The 20,505-nt window shown below is 35.9% G+C and overlaps 2 protein-coding genes across 3 annotated transcripts in view; one reads left to right on the top strand and one right to left on the bottom strand.

Moving 5' to 3' along the window:
- Positions 1–1,253: 1,253 nt before the first annotated feature.
- On the bottom strand, positions 1,254–20,370 carry Ak2 (Adenylate kinase 2). Its single transcript, XM_089236428.1, has 6 exons — positions 20,270–20,370; positions 16,545–16,697; positions 13,944–13,989; positions 8,450–8,640; positions 3,732–3,899; positions 1,254–1,546 (listed from the first exon to the last, which is right to left on the bottom strand). The coding sequence occupies exons 2-6, from the start codon at positions 16,662–16,664 to the stop codon at positions 1,322–1,324; spliced, it is 750 nt and encodes a 249-aa protein (XP_089092554.1). The 5' UTR covers positions 16,665–16,697; positions 20,270–20,370; the 3' UTR covers positions 1,254–1,321.
- Positions 20,351–20,505, top strand: part of LOC149083228 (5'-deoxynucleotidase HDDC2) — a 40,839-nt gene continuing 40,684 nt past the window's right edge. The window contains exon 1 of one of the 2 annotated variants that reach the window (XM_089236429.1): positions 20,351–20,491. The gene's annotated coding sequence lies outside the window, so the exon portion shown is untranslated. The remainder of the gene's footprint in view (positions 20,492–20,505) is intronic. The other variant, XM_089236430.1, reaches the window with a different exon arrangement.

Here is a 20,505-nt window from a genome sequence, read left to right as displayed (position 1 = left end):
TTCTCAAAAATAAATAAAAACAGGAATTTTTCACAAACGCAACGCTATCGCGAGTGTAAAATACCGTAATCCGAATCTCAGTCAGTGGTTCCATCTACTTCTTGAATAAGCATCGTTTTCCCTCCGTGTATTCAGAAGAAAACCCAAAGAATCATCCGAAGAAATAAAGTAAGGGGGAAAAAAAAGTAGAGTTTCGAGTAGGATTCTCGAACCATGAACCTTTCGTTTACCTCCGATTTTGTGCTCTTATTGTTCCAACTGTACAACAGTTGCTGCTAGCCTGTCATAATTAAACATACCAATTTTCGAACATCTATTCGTCTCTAATGCGCATGTTCTCTCAGAATGGAGACCTATAATAAGACGCCTTCTTATAAAAAGGGGGGGGGTATAAAGGGGTTCTAACCTATATAGTAATCCTGAGCGCTAGACGTCAAATTCTCTCGGATATCCTTTTATAAGCATGGGGGGATGGTAGGGCCCATGATTTTTTTGTATTCCAATCAGTGACTGCAAACGGATGTTGTTCCGGATTGACCAGCTTCATCACATTTCGGTTCCGAAACAAGTTTAAAAAAAAATTGTATTGCAATCGAATTAATCCATTTAATTTATATCCCCTAAACATTGTTTCTATCCCCCCCCCCCCAGATGGTCAACCATAGCCCAAAGACTCATCAAAGCCCTCACCGGCGCCAATAAAAGCATCTTTGTTGCAGAAGATTCTTTTTCATATGGCAGGCGTCGTTAAAATTAGAGGATTTGTTTTCCCTTCATATTCAGAAAACCTGCATGTAGAATGGTCTATCTTTTACTTTCAAAGAGAGCCGAAATTTAGCTATTGAAATGTTCTTTGTGGTAAGCTGGGAAGCGTGGTGAATAACTGTAAATAGGAAGGTTAGACAATCATATATTTTTTTACTTCAACGGCAGTCTGTGTGAAAAAAACAAAAAATAAATAAAAATAAACAATATGGCTTAATAATAATATATTATTTACGATAGAAATGACACATGGCACTTCCACACGTTTATGCAACATGAATTTAAAAACAAAAATGTTTTCCCCTCCCCTCTTCCTATACTCCAAAATTTGCCGCCCTGGGCTATAGCCCGCTTAGCCCCCCTGTACATACACTACTGAAGGAAAGGAGTAAATAAAAATTAAAAGATTCATATTCTGTGTTTAACCAGGACAATTTACAAAATTTATTTGATGTGACAAATTGTAATAAAATTACTTTTTGATTAAATAGCAAAAAATATCTTTATTCATCCAATGTAATCAACAACACCGACATATGAAAGTCGTATAAATGTATTAGTTATAAAAAATTACTCTATCCTTGGTTTTTGACTGATCGAATGCCTGTTTGATGTTATTGAATACAGCCAGTGTATCCAATGAAGCATCAATGCAGGTATGAATTCCTTTCTTCTTGTAATAATTTACTAGCGGCTTGGTTTGGACGTGATAAGTGGACAGCCTTTTCTTCAGAGTTTCAGCATTGTCGTCAAATCTTTTGATCAGAGGTTCTCCTGTCACCTAAACATATACACAAATGATTAATTTATTCAAAAATGCTCTGCTACAGCTTATATACAGTATAATAGAGTAACGTAGTATACAAAAGTCAAATCTATAACTTGGGACATTGAGGACAAAGTCCGATGTCAAAACCTTCTAAAACAATTTTTTGGATATGAACAATGAAAAATGACAAATAAAATTGTTTTTGCCTGAGTTTCTGACACATTCATACGTATGGTTTTTTTGCCTGATTATTGTAACCTTCAAGACTATAGATATCACACAACAATCAACTTTATTGATGTCTCTGACCGAAAATTCTTCACTCCCTATGTTTTGGCATCAAACAAAGGTATATCAAGTAGGGTTTTCGAACCATAATCCCTTCCCACTTGTTCTCAAGACATTTTTGCAATTTCCCAGCCCCGAGAATTGGGAAAATTGCTCTTTGGACCCAGTAATGCTCACGATTGGGAACAAATACAATTCTCATGGCTTTTAAGAAGTTTGTGGTGCTGCCGCCAACACATGTGGGAAGAAAAAGATACACCCAAAGAGCAGTGATTGATGTACGCGTTCAAATCGCCATCAGGTGATTGATTATTCGAGTTATCACTCATTGTCAGTTTGTTTCTTGTCCTGTACATAATATGTTGTGTAAATAAAGTCTGTCCCTTCGCGTGAGATAAAATGCATGTCTGTCTTGAATCGCAACTCACGCAACTGTCACATATTGGTATAAGTGAATCTGCAGTTGGGACACTAACTCATAATTTATACGGTGATATACCTAGGCTAACTAATTTTTCAGCTAACAAAGATTTTTTCAGATGTTCTTTTGCCTTGGTTAACAAATACGAATTCAGCAAACAAACATTTTAGCTGATACAGATGCATGCACTAACACAAAACAGCTGAGTTGAATTTTTGATTGAGCTGAATTTTTTTGTGCCAATCAAAATGAATCTCCAATGAGTTGGAGTCCCGAGGTAGATTAATTTATGCTCGCCTCACAGTCATTCCTAGATGCATCTTTATTTCTCTTTCAGAAAGATTTTAAGCCATTTCATGTGAAATTACTGGTGAAGCTAAGAGAGAATACATTTTAAAAAAAACCTCAGACATGAATAGATTCAGTGGATACAGTAAGACACTCAAACTGAACAGTAATGAACGCTCCCGAAACATATCTTCATCATCTGCATGTGTGTGAGAGAAAAATGAGCTGAATAACATAGCATGCCCCCCTCACACTTTTGTTTTCATTATGGCTCACAAACTTGACTGCATAGCATAGCTACATAGCGTACATAAAATAGAAGATATGTTTAGTTTTTCATCTTCCTTTAAATTCTCTTTCGTCAGATTGTGAAGGTGCTTATCTCAGCTTCCGATCAGTATTAATAATTTTAGCAGTGCCTTTTTAGTGTTTTATGAAACCGATCGTCAAATTTTGGGCTGTTTCAGGAGTGAATTAAACAATTTTTATTTTCCATAGAGACCTATGGAAATAGGTTTCGGCTAATAAATGTAATTCCAGAATGAATTACAGTAAAACCTCTTTTTTGCAGTCACCGGCAGGATAAAAAAATTTGTCCGTAAAAGAGTGACTACTTATGAGGGGGTGTCCGTTAAGAGGGGTGTTGCTGTATCTTCATCAACCTAGGTATCACTGTACAGTAAATTACCTGAGTTTCATTTGCTTCACTAGAAGTCATTTCATTAGAGATCTCAAAAAGAAATGAAAATATCTATGGTTGATTTCAGTTGAAATAAGAAAAATGATAGTAAAGAGAGAGCAAATTTGTTCTGTGGCAGTTGAACTTAAAAAAATAATAATTGGAAATACAAAAATTTAAAATTTTTCTATGCCATTTGGGAGACGTTTCATTAGACCACTACTGAACCAGATATACACCTCGTCCATATTGCTCTGCGGAACTTCTAATGAATTGGTGGTACATGTTGGGATGTGTGTGTATGCGTAGCGAATCTGACGTGAAGTTTGTTTCTGTGTAATGCTTGTTATGTTTAGTGCTTCTATCTGCCATCAATTTTTCTAACTATGAGTGAAGTGTAATGGTTGAAATTGTTTTATTAGATTGGGGTAAGAAATAAGAAGGTTTCTTAAGAATTTTGAGAAGTTCATCGAACACCAAGATATATAAACTCTCATGCTTTACATTGATAGATGACTTACATCATCAGTCATTGGCTTTTTTGGAGGATGGTATTCTTCGTGGTAGGAACGTCCACTGGAAGGATGGAAGAGTCTGCCAGTGATTCTGCGGACCAGTAGCGAGTCATTGATGCCAAATTCAATCACAGAATCAAGGTCAGCATTCTTTTTATCCAGCAACTCATCCAGCTGTAAAATCATAATATGCGTATGATAATGAAACATGTAAAATTTAAAAATTTGAAATTCAGAAAATTAAAATATATAAATTGGTCATAGCTAATATATATATACAGCTCAGGAAGCAACAATACAATCAATACTCGTTATAACACTAATTACAACTGATATGATAAGTCCTAGATGTTTTGCTTTCCTACAAAAAAAAAAAAAAAAGAGAACAAAATCTGTCTTCAGGAGTGTTCGACTTTGAACAGCTGTGTGACTGTATCCCTCTCCTCCTCCATTTCTTGAGGTCTGGATTTCTCGGAATCCAGATATTGAGGAGAAAGTATATGAAAGGTTCTGACCATGCCATAAGAACACATCACCCAATAGCCATTCATAATAAATCACTTTTCTTCAGGTAAGAGGAGAATATACAGACAAGTGGACTTATATCTTATATTCATACTGAAAATCAACACTTTTTTTCTTTGCATTCATTCAAAATATCGCTACCTCAAATAAGAACAGTGCCATGACATGACTGGATTCACCCTGCTTCACATCTTTTGCCAGATAACAAAGCTTTTCCCCCAAGGATGGGCGGAGGAAAATTTCAAACACAATGAGTGTTTTGCAACCAACGGATCCTACAAAATATTAAAGTGCTCTACAGGGAAATTTTTTTATGCAATCTCTGCTTGCCAATGTGGGTTCTACATCATTCACCCCTACATTACCAAAAACTGTTTCTGTACTTGATGCTGTGATATTAATAAGCCATATGTAGTAAAACAGTTGCTTCCTGAAACTGTAACAAATTTTTTTGAAAAAGCAGGCTTTTCTATGGGAGGGTTGGATTTTCAAACTGTATGCAAGACCTACAAAATGATTTCTGAAGCAAAACTGTTTATTGAAAGTCAGGCAGCAAACCAGTGTGAACCTCATATGGAAGACTCTTATTGACTACTGGAAAAAAATAAAAATTTATTTTCATTTACACTGTTTTTAGTTTTTCATTCACTATTTGGCAATGCAGGTAGTTAATGTATGTAATGTATATACTGTAATGTTAAAGTAAATATGTAGGCCTATGTATTTTTAATAAATAATGTATTGTATCAAGTGATAAATATTTAGTAACAAGCTAGATACCTGGCACGGCCTGGGTTTTCTTCAATTACTGGGAGGATTTAAAAAGTGGCAAACCATTATAAAAGAATAAACTGCTACACGTACAGGGTGTCCTGTAAGTGCTAACATGGCCTTTATCTCATCAACTGTCCATCGTAGAGGTATGATTCCAGTTTGAAAAATTCTCAACTTTTGTTTAAGTTAAATAAACATGTTTATTCCTTTATTATATATATAAAGGATAAAATTATACATAATACTTTGCAGCATTAAAGAAGTGACAAACGATTGTAAAGACATATGCATGTCTGAAACGCGTTGCTAGGGAACCACAGTAATGTAAGTAAACATTATAAAAATGATCGTTGCCCAAAAACTATTGTTGCTCGATGGTTTCTTGCTCATTTTGGGCACTTGCCCTGCTCTGATGAACTTTTAAAGAAGCCTATTGTTCAATTCAGTCTTCTTTTGTATATATGCAAAATTTGGCGTCGATCTACCCAAACTTGTAGATTTGTATAGAGAACATGCAAACACAGACAGACAGAAAATCAATTTCATGTATATAGATTAAATAAGGTACAATATTTTAAATTATTTATTTTATTTCTGATTAATGTATTTTTATTTTATTTGAATTACATAAGAGGTCATTACGTAATTTTACACATTATTTAAAACTTGAACCTTTATAAACGGAAACCTGTGTTCAACGGAAAAAAATCTTGGCCCCTTGCAATTCTGTCAAAGACTGATTTCCCAGCATCATGATAATCATGAATCGATAAATTGAGTCATGAGCATCCATTTTATGCTCCTGAAATAAAAGAGTCTAATTAGAAGTATAGTATAATGATTTAAAATTTATAATGCAATCTGGATCATCCACCTTGCATCTTCATTGGGATTATAGTTCACAGTCCAGTTGTTTTCCAGTATCGTCGTAGATGCTCTTCTTGTTCATAATGCAAATTGTCAATGTCTTCTTGTCTTGGAATGAGTCATAGGTAGACAGGTTCTGTCTGCAGCACCTTGAGACAACAATTTAGATTTAAATAACCCAGGGCTTATGTTGCCTGTCCTTTCTGTCAGTGAGGCAGTGAATTGACAGGATCTGATTCGTTCTACGTATTTATAATTCCTTCCCCTTGCTCTCTTATCATGCTGGCAATGTAGGTTTTGTTCCAAAAGGACAATTATGCCCTTCAGCTGTGAATGGTGTTTGAGTAACTACAGAGGGTTCTAATCTTCCAGGTTGTTTTGTAAGAGTTGTTTGTTTTCCCAAAGTGTGAGGGCATGTCATTGCATAATGTACCAGCAAGCCAACCTCTCTTCACTTACATTGATCATTCAATGATCTTTATAATGTGTGTAGTTTCTAAAGAAGCTAAATTTATTTTTTTTTCAAACTTTTGATACCATCCAACATAACATTTGTTTTTCATGAAACGTACGAGATCATTAAAATGAGCCACCCTCTTCTCTGTGAGAAGAGGGTGGCATGATACTATGGCAGCTTTATGAGAAACTACTCATTAAAAAATCAATAATGGAAAAATTGGTTGCTGTTTCTCTCGATCATTTGGAGTCATCTATAGTAGTAAAAAATAGTTAAAACTGATATCAACCAGGATGGTTGAAACAGGTTTTCTGCATGGTTAGAACTATACTTGGTCAAAGTGAAAGCAATCCTTTTTTTTAAAAAAATATAATATATTCTGATCCTTGTTAAAAGTGAAAAACCGATCTTAATTTAAAATTTAATATGAAAGAAAACATTTAAAACTATTGCAATGTCAGTTTAAGACCATTTCAGGGGTGGGAAGTGACTAAGTCCATTTCGGAGCAGCCTTGGAACAGCAAAATTCAGGATTCGGAGCAGTTTTGGAGCAGCAAATTCAGGATTTGGAGCAGCAAATTCGGGATTTGGAGCAGCAAAATATAGGATTCGGAGCAGATATTTATAAATTGGAGCAGTGAAATTAACAAGAATATTTTCATTAACCCTCAACCCTTTTCAAAATAAAACTGCACTGTCTTTTGTTATCAAACATCTTTTCGTCAGCTTCATTTTTGTTTTTGGTGTTTTAGGCTTTTGACACCTTGTTTGAAAGAGCGGCTGTCATAAAATTTTTTGCACCCGTCTATTTAAGATGATTTTTGCTTACTGAGGGCACTATTTGCTGCCTTGAACAGCAGCACTTCAAATGAGCTAAAAACATTTTATAAGTTTTTAATTTTTTATACTTGGAAAGAAATTGTTGCAAAATGGGAGAGAATTTCGGAAGAATCAACTCGATGTTTGGCGATTCAGCACTCATTATCTGGCAAGATTGGCGATCTGACACTCGTTGTTTGGCGATATTGACGATTTAACGCTCGTTATTCGGCAACATTGGCGATATTCTGCAAAGTTTCTAAACTAACATTCGTAATTCAGAGGACATGCGCTTTTTACTCCCGGAATGAAATTTTTTTTCACGACACATCAGGATTTAACACAATGACTGAAGGCATTGCAAACCATCTTCAGTTCCACGATCACGGACAATATCGGGGTTTCACGATGGAAAGCCCGACCAGGGGCCGATAGTTTAAGTACAGTGGAATAAAACACGCTCTTCTCGTAAAGAAACGTTTCGTGGCTAGCAAGAACAAAAACTATTTGGCATCCTTTCCGAAATTCCGGGCATGCTGAAGCGAAATTCGCTATTTGGCGCAGAAAAATGCGAAAATACGCTATTGGAGCAGGATGGTGCAAGATATTAGTTTTGGCGCAGTGCGGCGCAATTGGCGCAGAGTTCCCACCCCTGCCATTTCAATATTTTTGACCTGTTTTAACTAAAATTATATAACCCTGTGTTTTACAGACTTATAAAGCACCTGTTAATGGGGGGGGGGGGTTATCCGTTATGGAGGTTCTATCTTGTCTTGTATGTATCCATAATATGTACATATCCTTGTATGTATCCTTCTATATATGTATCCATAAATCAGATTACAATGAATGTATATCAGCATGCCACTGAACATGAAACCACCCCAACACTGACAACATTAATGCGTTGAGAGGCTCGGATACACTTAGAACACATATTCCTAAGAAATTCCTCAGAGAAATGTGCGACAAGATGCATGTATGGTTAAGGTTAGGTGCAAATAGAACTGATATAGTGACATTAATAGTGATGTATCAGATGTACATGACGAAGAATTTAGTGGTTTCAATGATGAGAACAAAAATTATCTCTGTTTTTGTATCTTAAATAAAGTATATCTTTGAAGTATTCTTTTTTCCACACATTAAAAAATCAGAGGGTTTCCTATACACATTAAAATACGGTAGTTATTAAAAAAATTTAAAACCAAAAATATTTTGCATTAGAATCTATTTTTGACACTATATACGGTTATCACGTTACAGCAAAAGAAAGTCACACCTTTTCTGCTTGGGTGATTGTACGTGGAAACCCATCAAGAAGAAATCCATTTTGACATTCAGGTTTATCCAAATTTTTATCTATGAGGTCTACGACTATCGAATCGCTGACTAATCCACCTTCAGTCATAAGCTTCTTAATTTGCATTCCCAAAGAAGAACCAGAACTTACTTCAGCTCTCAACATATCACCTGAAACAAACAAACAAAACAGATATTCATTTAATTTTCATTGCAACTACATATCAAATATTTTATAAGCTGATAGACATTAATGACAAAAAACCAGATTCAAACTCAGCCGTGTTTAGCTGGAAAGCATGTAACTAAAACTATCAAAAAATTTCATGAAAACACAACAGCTCCATTTACCTCAATTTATGAAAACCAAACTCAAGGTTATTACTTTGCTATAATTTGAGAAGAGCTTTGTATAACCCTCGGCTGACAAGTTGAGGCTTTTATACCACAAGAGGCGGTAAATGCTTACCAATTTTATGCTATTTATTATTATTATAAAATCACATTTTATGACAATTTAACCAACCATCTGACTACGATGGCAACTGCCACCTCCATATGTAATGGGACAGCATATGACGTCACGCTGATTTTCCATCTATATCATGTGGATGTGATAAAATAATTTGTCATAAAACTGCTGCCATCTCCTAAGATGACCTTCTACATTATTTGCTCGCCAGTAGGAATAGTTGAACAATCCTATTTCAAGAAATGTTTCCCGCATTCTTTTTGAACTTGAACAACCCAATATTTATATTTTGAAAGCTAATTAGTAATTACTTCAATTATTATTGTTATTATTACATGATAAACTCAGTTTTACCATATTCATAAAAAATATATATTTTATCAGCTTCAGACTTCCAAAAAAGCATCTGCATGAAAAGGGGCATCGCGGATAGCACACCAAGAAATTAACTGGCCAAACAACTGGTTAAAATACAATATTCAAGCATTAGCGACATCTTCAAAACTATTGAAGTAGTCGCTAATAATAACCAGTTTTTATTTCCTAAGGTTTTTGCATTAAACTGATATCTAGTAGTAGCTCAGAGACCAAGAGATCGGAAAACTGAAGGACTCGAATTGTCCATTTTCCTTCACGCAGTGCAACTAAAAACACTTCAAAATGCAGGAGATTGAGGCAAAATAACACCACTTTTCCCACGAATGCAAGAATATTTGCTAACAGCATGTAGTGAAAAGATAGATGCAACATGTATCAAAAACCATTTATTACAGGGATTTAATCTTGCATTAAACTGAATTTTCAGTTAAAAAATTTTGAGTAGCCCATGTATTGGTGTATGCGTGGGGGAGGTGAGTTAAGATCATTTCTGCCAACTTTGGAAAATGGGAATTAGAAGAACTTTCACGCGGACTAAAATTCTAAAAAAATAATTATAAAAGGGATTTTTGAAAAAAATTTACAAATTTTTCCTCCTCAGCAAAAACATGACATTGTGCAAGCCAAGTCACCAATCATTGCCAACTAGTAGGTAAAAATACCTGTCATCACTACTCAAATAAAATCATGCCAACAAAAAAATCTCTATTGGTCCTGAAACGGGCATGTGGTCAAATCAGATGTACTTCATCTCGCCAATTTCGGATGTCAAAAGGTGGAAATGTCATTGGCTGTTTGAGGAATTTTGACTTCCCTCTCCAAAAAAAATTAAATATTTTTTTGTGATCTGACGAAATGGTGAAAATTTACATTATGTTTGTGACATCATTTCGGGGATAAAAAACAAGAGCAACAGGTTTTTTTTTCTGGGTAAGTTCTTTTCGAATATATTGTGTTTGATGAGAAAGCCGATTTTGACTGATGAAGTTTGATGATTAATTAATGAGCTAAGCTGTAATTTTTAACTACCTTATTATGGAAAATATAAAGCTGTAATTTTTAACTACTTTATTACGGAAAATATTTACATGGACCCATTCACGGCATGTTGCCATTTGTTCTTGTTGCCATCTTCGCATAACATAATATATGCATATTTTCTGGTGTTGCCAGATACATAAAAATTCTCCCACACTGAATTAAGAGATGATTAATGATGCAATCAAAAATTACACACAAAATCAACATTTGATAATCAACAGTTACAAGTTCAATCTTTGAACTGGTTTTCTGGTGCGTGTTGAGCATCTCAGTTGAGTAGACTGAGCTGGAGGGAAAACAGTTCTTGTTGATTGAGGAGTTGCATTTGAAGTTTTCTCTGTTTCAGTAGAGACATCTACCATAGATAAAGTCTTGTGTTGACAAATTGCAGGGATCTCTCATTGACTTAAATGATCACTAAAAGTGACAGATTTCTTCCGAGGGAAGTGCCTCGTAAGAATAGGTGAAAATCGAATAGGAGCTGGAGAACACTGTCGGTCGACTTCACTTTCTGCATGCCCAATATACAGCTGCAGTTTCTCGATAGAGCTGACTAATTTTTCTTGGTGGCTGTTAGTGATCTTGAAACAAATGCAATTGGACATTCACTTCCATCAGGCATAATATGCGATAATATTCTGGATAAACCATATGGATCATTAGCCAAAGTCACTGGAAGTTCTGGAGAGAATGGTATGAGGACTTAGTCACTAGCAATTTCAGACTTGATTTTTATCCATGCTGCTTCATAATCAGCTGTCGAGTTAAATGGTATACCTTTCTTGAGAAGGTGGTTCAGTGGATGAAGTAGCCTTGATGCACTCTTGATGAATTTCGAGTAATACATAACTAAGTCCAAAAATTATTTCAATTTGTCAACATTTTTTGGTTTGGGTGCTTCTTGAATAGTTTGAACCTTAAGCCGGGTTTTCCTAGGAGTAAAACTTTTTCACGCTGCGCACACTGTCGAAACCTGCTCCTAGGAAAACCTGGCTTTAGCTGGAAATTTGTTCAGTCCTTTAGAAGCTATGACATGTCCAAGGTATTCTACACTTTTTTCAAAAAATTTACATTTGTTCATATTTACATGCAAATTACATTTTCGTAATTTATCTAGAACATTCACAAAGTGTGTTGTGAATTCCTCATAAGTCTTGCCTGTATAATTAAGTCATCAAAATATGCAGTTACTCCATCTAAATCTTGAGAAAACTGATCCATGGAGGAATGAAATTTGTTCGGTGCTGTTTTAATTCCAAAAACAATTGTTTTGCTAAATAGGTACCTCAATGTGTAGAGATTGTTTGAACTTTTGCACAGTCTTACAGTCTTTGTCGACTGCTAAATGTAAATATGTTTTGTGGATGTCCAAGGTGCAGAAATATGATCCCCAGTAACTTGTCTTCAATCTTGGGTATTGGATGTCTGGCATCATGAAGTTGATTGTTTACAGTCATTTTGTAATCAGCAGTCTTACAGAACCATCAGATTTTGGCATAATGACAAGTGGAGTTACCCATTCGGAATGATCTACTTTTTCTATGATCTCTTGGTCACACAAGTTATCTAGTTCTTTTTCAACTTTTTCCTCGCAAAGCATATGGTACTGGACATGGTTTAACACACTAGTTTAGCATCTTTCTGTAATTTTAGGGAGCATGTATAATCTGTAATCTTGCCCACTGTCTGTTTGAAAGCATCAGAGTATTCGTTGACAATACTAGGAACAGATATTTTTACAGTACACACTGGAATATGCTTCACACTTGTAGAATTGTGAATGTCATTTATGTTGATATCCAATTTACGCATCCAATTTCGACCAAGGATATGTTCTCACTTCAAATTGACAAGATATAATTCATCTTCACTGGATTTAGCATCGTAGCATACAGTCACTTTGACATATCCCATGGGTTTGAAAATTTTCACTTGTATAACTTCAGAAAAATATATTTGTTTTCAGGATTGGAAGATTTAGATTTAAGTGCCTGTAGTCACTTATATTCATAATGATCACACGACTACCAGAGTCACATTCAAAAAACAATTTTTCCCATTTAATTGAATGACTGCAAATATTCTATCGTCTTTTTCAGCAATGTTGGTGCGTATATCAACAATTTGGCTTACTCGAAAGTGATCTGGATTTTCCACATATTGAACACTCTTTCCTTCAGATCCACCTTTATTTTTCTGTTTCAGGAGCTCTGTAATGCATACTGATATGACCCTTTCTGAAGCACACCTAGCATGAGAGCTTGTGTTTCACTCAACAGTTTTGAGTCTCATGGTTGTTTCTCCTGCAATGGAGACACATGTTGTCCAACCTGATGTTTCTCAAGTTGATGTTTTGCTTCGGACTTGGCGATTTGTCACGTCAATGTGAAGTCGATTTTCGTCGCGAACTTCCATTGTTCTTGCATTGCAAAATTTTATTCATGGTGGAACCGTAATTACTCTTGTAGAGTTCTTTATTTTCGAAGCTTCAATCACTAATGCAATTTCAAGCATTTCGTCGAATGCTAGTTCAGCTTGTTGTAGGATCCTTTCGCAGATTGTGCTGTCCTGTAATCCTCATATGAATTGAGCACGTAGCATGAAGTTCCTGACAGATTTTGAGCACTCTGCATTTTCACACCTAGATTTGAATTTGGCAGTTTTCGAAAGTTCTTTTAATTTCTACTTCATTACGGACAATATTTACACTGACCCATTCCCGGCATGTTGTCATTCGTTCTCATTGCCACCTTCACATAACATAATAACTGCATATTTTCTGGTTTTGCCAGATACATAACAGAATTCCCCCCCCCCCCCCATGAGTAGGAAACTTTTACAAGCATGGTCGAAATTCGAAAGGTACGAAAGTTTTTCGGAAGTCTGAAAGATGAAGTAGAAATTTTGAAGCCTCCCCTTGGAAAACTTGAGACTTGACTGCTATGCAAGATTCAAGTTCTTCTTATGGGAAAAAATGATATCCCCAGTCCTTGAGAAAATTATGCATACAGCAATGAACCCATGTATTCATTTCATCATCATGAGCAGATCTGAAGCATTGTCACAACACAGAGTTGCATTTCAAAGCACTATTTAAACTTCATCAGATAGAATGACACAATTTTTTTTAAATTAAATACCATTAATAATGAAATTGCATTCTTCAATGATAATTACAATGCTGCCACAATATTTCATTCCAGTTTTGATTGTATAAAACTATTTCCAAAAGCCAAGGATCACCTGGAAAACATTGTGAGACATGTTAAGTTACACACAGGAAATAAATAAATAAGGGAAGTAAAAACAAGGAGCTTATTTTCACAAGGGAACATTTCCACACTTATCAAATCTGTAGCAGAAGTAAAAAACTTATTATGCTGGAAATGAACTGCTTCATAAAAGTGGAAACAGTCCAGCAGGTAGCATATAAGAGTAGAAGAAGAATATTTAAACACTATGCTGAAAAATAAAAATTGAATGAAAACATTTTTAAAAAACGAAAAATTAATATGAAAAAAAAAAAAAAAAGAGTTCTCTTTTGACAATATATAAAAGCTTCTCAAATATACAATAGTATTACCAGTTGCTAGATGACAGACACTATATTCATTTTTCAGTAGAGGTGCCTGAAAAAAAGTAATGTTTCTATAAAAATCAAGGCAATAAAGGAATGTAAAATATCTAAATTTGAAATACAAATAAAAGGGAAAAACAAAGATTTTTTGGTGACATTGCACACATACAGTGGCCATAAAAAAGATTGTCAGCCTATGATTGCAAGGACTGGGAGAATTTTTATTTTCCAAAGCTAGAGAGATGCGAGGTGAGAATATTCTCCTGGATGTAAAAATTGGAGAATAATTGAGATTATTTGTTTTTCATTTTACATAATTTAAAATTTTTTACTAATTTTTTTTTTGTTTATATTATGAAATATAATTTCATTTTCATTGCTGGAAACATTTAAAACAAAATAATTTTTGACATAATCACATAAGGACAACTTTTCGTTTGAGAATATTCTTGGTCATAGCGAGAGGTTTCAAAAGTTTTTGTTTTTGAGATTTTGAAAACCTTTAAAGATTAAAAAATTTCTTTTCAAAATTAAGTAAATTTTCAGAAATAAGTTCAAAGTAAAAATTTAAACCAAATTGACTAACAAAGGAAACTTGCTATAATCACCTTCATTCTAACAAGACACAGAACTGTTGTTTTCTTCAGTGTACATACACTTGAATTTTTATCACTCATATTTCTTTACAAGTTGTGAAATTCAGTCATGTTGGTTGCATTTTCTTGCTTTTAAAGTTTAATATTGTGGGCTGCATACTTTAATTTTCCGTCTTTTTGATGGGGAGGGAGAATATTCTCTAAAATGACTACTACCATAAATTACTGAAGAATATTCTTATCGAAAATAAAAAGAATTATTCTCAAGTTGTTTATAATAGTCCTTCCAGAGAAATATGTCCTGAAGTTATTTATAAAGATTATTTACTATAATATACATCATTATAAATATTCTGAAGGATATTCTCTGGAAGGGCTATTATAAGTAGCTGGAGAATATTCTCATTAAGTATAATAAGAATATTCTCAAGTTCCTTCCAGAGAATATTCTCAAATATTCTCATGGTGACTGAAAAAATGTACTGAAGGTTGAAATTGTCTGTGTGATAACTAGAGGCCCGTAGCCAGAAATTTCATTCGGTGGGGGAACAATTTCATTTCCGGGGGGGGGGGGGGACACACACGACCCCCATCTTAGAGCAGGGTTCCTAGGCTACAACCTTTGATGGGCCCGCCCAGACTTTTCACAGGGCCCCCCTCTCTGGTAAATTTATAAGATGGAAAATCAAAAATGATGAGAATCATCCCGGGCCCCAGGTCTCGAGCCCTGTCAGTCCCACCCTTGTGGGAGCCATGGAGGGGAAACCAAAGTGATGGAACAATAGATTTGGCCATCTTTTTTCCTTTTTTGGGTCATTTTCTCTCATTTTGGGGGGGGAACCAGACCCTCCCCTCTCGCTATGGCCCGGCCTTGGATATGCAAAAAGTATTCTATTATAAACATCGAAATTAAGTTATTGTAATTAATAATGGGCAATAACTTATAATTACAGGCACAGGACTTTCTTATAATGTGCAATTACAACACACTACGGTGCTGGTTTTACATAATTTTTTTTCCTACCCTTATTGAAACATAGCCGATGAAATATTTGATTGGTGCCTGTATATTGTTAATCTAGTAGACTCCCAATAGTATTTCACTTAATCTTGTGCACCCCTCAGAGTGTGTATTATGTTACATATGTGTGGCAACATCATTTTTATTTACCTTTTAGTTTGTATTCTGTCTTTTCTTTGGAGATATTATCTTTCCCTGTCTAAATAAAATGTTTGAAGTTACTTTAGCCTGGACTTTTTCTTGATTTGTCAAGGCCTGTACAATAGTAGCCTATATTCAGCTTCAACTGGAACTCTAATAAGTTTTTAGTTTGATAAAAGATTGCTCATCACATACTTATAAAAAAATTGGGACCTATTATACCAGTCGTTATAATGGAACGGTTGCAATAACGCATGCTTCTTATAAAGACTATCGGCTATGTTAGAGTACAGATAAAATTTTAATTATCAGGTGTCTCCCTAACTTCTTACACTGTCATAAGCTCTTGATTTTTACGATCCACAACATCCGAAATACCATGGGTTAAGCAGGGCTGTAATCATAGGAGGAGATAGACTTGGAAGCCTGGGGGGTGGGCACGGTCATTATTTCTGGGGGGCCCGATGATGATGTCAATTTATATATGCATGTATACATTAGATCAGTCAACTTCACCTATGATGCTGGGGGAGGGGAGAGCAACGCACCCCCCCCCCCCCCGTATCTCTGCCCATAGCCGTAATTGTGGGAGGACCAAATATTCTTTTTGTGCCCTCACCACTGTAAAATTTATTGATTTTATACTAGCGGTTTTTGTTTTCATCTAAAATTTACAGCCTGGAGCAGTTGCCACTTCCCCCCCCCCTTTTATAGTTCTGGTCCTGGGTTAAGAACACGATGCAGAGGAAAGACATTTTGCTTTTTTGCAGTGAAGTGAAAAATTATTTCACATAAAGGAATACAAATACATATACAAAAAATTCTACAATGAAGTCATAGAAAACTTACTTGCGTTCCCTTTCCAGCACCTGGTGGTCCAAGAAGCACAGCATTTATACCTCTCTTAACATTTGCATTTTTATGCACATGCTCAGCTTGATCATCTGTTTTTAAACCAAGTGATGACATGTTTCAAATTCGGAAAAGACAAGACAGCTGAAGCTTTATTAAAAATGAATAAATACAACAAAATTACAAATGCTTCTAACTACACACAATACTCTGCTCTGCGTTATAAATACGAATTCTTCATTAGGATTACTATAAATGCTAAGTGAAGAACTATTACTACCTTGACTTTAAATGGATCAATTTGTTCCCAAAGACTACTAACATGACGGATACTCTGAAGTTCAAATCAAATTTTTCAATGTAAAATAGAGATTCCCATTAAAATAAGTTATTGAATATAGTCAGGGCTGAAATTGGAATGGGAGAGCAGGAAAGTCTGGTGCTCCAGATACCGTACCAGAGGGGACACCAAATGCCTGCTTGCTGCACCTAGATGTTGACCAGGCATCTAGTTGCGGTCCTGTATACAATTGACACTCGTTATAACGACCTCCCCCCCCCCCCTCCATTAAAGACAGCATTAGGCAGTAAGACCTCAGTATAACGTCATCTGACCTATAACTTCACTTTTTATTGGTCCCTGTCAGCATATTAGTGAATTAGGGGCTCATTCGTTATTAAGTCATTCTGCTCATGAAATAATTTTTTTTAAGGTCCTCACGGATGAGATACAGAGGTCTGACTATCCAGTGGTCATTATACCAAAAGCATATAGAATAATCATTATGTGAAAACATTTGGGACTTATCCTATTAGTTGTTATAATGGAATGGTCACGATAACATGAGGTCGTTAGGCACTGGTGATACTAAATAGCTGTCTCTTATCTAGTCAGGGTTGAGTGCATAACAGTCAGTTCACTCAAAACCTAACTGAACATGGGTGGTGATCAAAGTGATGTTCTAGGTTCACTGCATTCGATTATGCAACATTTTGAAATTTTGATATTTTAACCTTCCAGCGCACATGTATACTGACAGGTGACAAGAAAAATTTTCTTGAGGTTCTCGATTTTTTCTTTCTGTCGCCACAATTTGATCTGATAAGTACAGAGAGCCCATTTTTTCACCTCGCTCAGCGTTAAAATTTGTTTGATGGGTTTTATGTCAAACACTGTTTTTGCAGAAACGTTTTTGTTTATTCTTCTATTAACAACCCTAATAATGATGTTCATCACTTGACAGTTGTGTTGTATAAATGAACTTACTTAGGTGTTTATTATGTTTTTGAATGAGTGCCTATAAAGCACTTTGAGCCCAAACTCAACAATCAACATATTGCACTAGACAGAAAAAAGGTTAACATCATCATCTCCCAAGCAGAGTGATTTTTATGAGGTCCCCTACCTGGCTAGAAATACCTCTTCTGAATAATTATGAGACGTCATTATCATGAGGTCCCCCTCTGCACTTAATTCCCTCCTCCAGCTGTGCTTAGTGGGAGGGGGGGGGGGGCTTAGGTTGACTGCCAATGGAGATGCCATAAATCAATGGTCTCAACATTTGAAAGCCTATAGCCCAGTTTCACTTGTTTTTGCAAGGGGAAGGACCAGCCAAACACATAACCAACGGCGAATGAATAAGGAAAAAAGAAAACGACCAATCACTCGCTGCTCAGTATGAATGATGTCAGGGCCTGGTGGTTAAGAAACACTAAATGGCCATAAATACACCAAAAACATCATAACCAAAATGATTACCACAAGGTCATGTAAGATATTTATAGGTATGGGGGCTATTCAAGTATATTAGCAGAGTTTTACCAAGTTTTGACCCCCTTCCCCCACTGTAAGCAAAAATTAGTGAAACTCTGAACCATTGTCAGCAAAACTTTGCCAGCTTCGACTGGGGGGGGGGGGGTGCTGTCTTAATGCATGGGCTCACACGGGCACAGCCTGGGGGCCTCAAGAGAAAAGGAGATCTGGTAAAAATTTTATAGAATTTACCAGGTAGGGCCTCAGAAAAACCACATGGCCAGGGGCCCATGATGCTCTTAAGACGGCCCTGCTGGGGAGGGTGGGGGGGTGTATTATCCCATTACGCGAAGTGCACGTGGGGAAGGGGTTATGAGGCCCTTTATGTGCACCCACAGACAATCAAAACATTTTAGATGCAAAAACAATTAAAAAAAATTAAAATACCAAAAGAAAATGCCTTTGTATATTCTAATCAATTTCTGTTCATTGCAACACTATAGAAGGTTAAGAACTAAATTTCTAAAGAAATCTATTACTACCCATCCCGTAAGCCTTTTGTTCAATGAAAGGTCGATCCTGCTTATGCCTCTGAATGGATTGCCATTTAAGAATATACATAGCGAATCTGACCCCGCTATAGTGAACTTTACTATGTATGCACGGGGATTATTTTCACACGGTTATAGACTGAACACACTATATTTTTTGCTTGTGTTTTAAGTTTATTAATTACTGGTTTAACCCAAGCATAAGCATTATAAGTTAAGCATTGATTGAAGGAGTGGTATAGATTGCCATTGCTAGTTGGTAAACGAAGTCACTAGCATTTGAGCGCTGGTCTTCTTCATCATGGTTTATCTAATTTCTTAATATTTAATAAGGCTGCTTATAAACCACCATTTGAGTAATTTGAAGTAATTATTTCCCATTTAGCTATTGACACGATTAATAGAATTATTGCGAATGCGTCTGGTCTTGGCTAGCCAATGATTACAAATTTTTTTCAGAGTGCAAGATGGACCCACACCACGCGTGATCAAGTATTTCAGGGGAAATGGTAAATAAATACACCCCCAAAAACAGAATATGCCAAAATCTGTGATGTACATCGCAGAACAACCAGTGCTACTGCTCAACAATCTAGAATTTCACAAAAAATGTAGAAAACATTATTCTGGGAATTTTACTACAGAACTTTCGCAGTTAGCCAGGGTTGTTGCAGAACAATGAAAAGCATTGCTTCGAGGAATGCACCAAATGCTTGCTTCTTTTTTGAAAACAAAAAAATTAGTTGTCCAAGATACAAGAAAATTGTCAGTAGTTTCTTTCCTTGTCTCGAGAATCATAATCATCGCAGCTTGTTTTCTTATCCACATCATACAGGGTCATAGACGGTACAGAAGTAGGGGGAATGCTAGTTTGAATGTCCACAAACTAGGAAAAGTTTTAAATAATTTTTGGCATTCCAAGTAAAGATGTCATTTAAAATATTTCATATTTAAATGAAGGGCGTTGATGACGTAAGCATTATTCAAACCCCCTTGGCATCACCCCCCCCCCCCTCCAGCATGGGTAAGTGTGAGTATTCCTGAATATGTTTTTTTTTTTAAATAAATTAGTTTTTCAGTCCATAATTTTTGAAAAGTCAATTGATAACGAAAAATTTAATTTTTATTTTCTTCCAAATAAACAAACTGTTCGGGGGGAATGTAAGGTGTAGTGGTCACCGATTGATTACATGCAATGCATGTTATCTTCAATGTTGTTTTTTTTCTCCGGCCTCCGACCCAGCTGGGTCGTAGATAGGCCGGTTGAGAGAGCTTTTACTATACACAGTAGGTACTTCTATCACATAAAAACATGTTTCTCCCTCATTGGGGAATTAATGCCGCACATCATCAGGGGCCACAACTCTACATGCAATGTAAACAAATACCCTTATAAATAAAATAGAAAATATAATTACATAGATCTAAATACGAAGGCGACTCCTGGCGGTGCACGAGGAAGAGAAACGTGACCGACGAGGTGACCCAGTAAATTTGCACAAGGCAAACAATAGCGTGAATTGAATAATACGATACTAGCACCGGTGGCGCCATCCAGTGCTGCGCGAACGAGTTATTCCCTCCGTCCCTCGTGCGTCCGAAATAAGTTGAATGTTCGAGGATTCGTCAACTCTTGAAAGGTATTAATGCTCCA

This window comes from Pholcus phalangioides, unplaced genomic scaffold (assembly GCF_987345545.1).
Source record: "Pholcus phalangioides strain wild (caught in Gottingen) unplaced genomic scaffold, Ppha-v1.0 ptg000009l_1, whole genome shotgun sequence".
Lineage (NCBI taxonomy): Eukaryota > Metazoa > Arthropoda > Arachnida > Araneae > Pholcidae > Pholcus > Pholcus phalangioides.
This window is presented reverse-complemented; position numbering and strand designations above follow the sequence as displayed.

What these genes read in the sequence shown, in the direction of transcription:
- Ak2 (XM_089236428.1), bottom strand. Translation starts at nt 16,664, where the DNA reads ATGTCATCACTTGGTTTAAAAACAGATGATCAAGCTGAGCATGTGCAT. An exon ending in GTGCTGGAAAGGGAACGCAA is followed by an intron (nt 13,990 to 16,544) that starts GTAAGTTTTCTA and finishes ACTTTTTTTCAG; the next exon opens with GCACCTCTACTGAAAAATGA. An exon ending in CAATCACCCAAGCAGAAAAG is followed by an intron (nt 3,900 to 8,449) that starts GTGTGACTTTCT and finishes ATGATTTTACAG; the next exon opens with CTGGATGAGTTGCTGGATAA.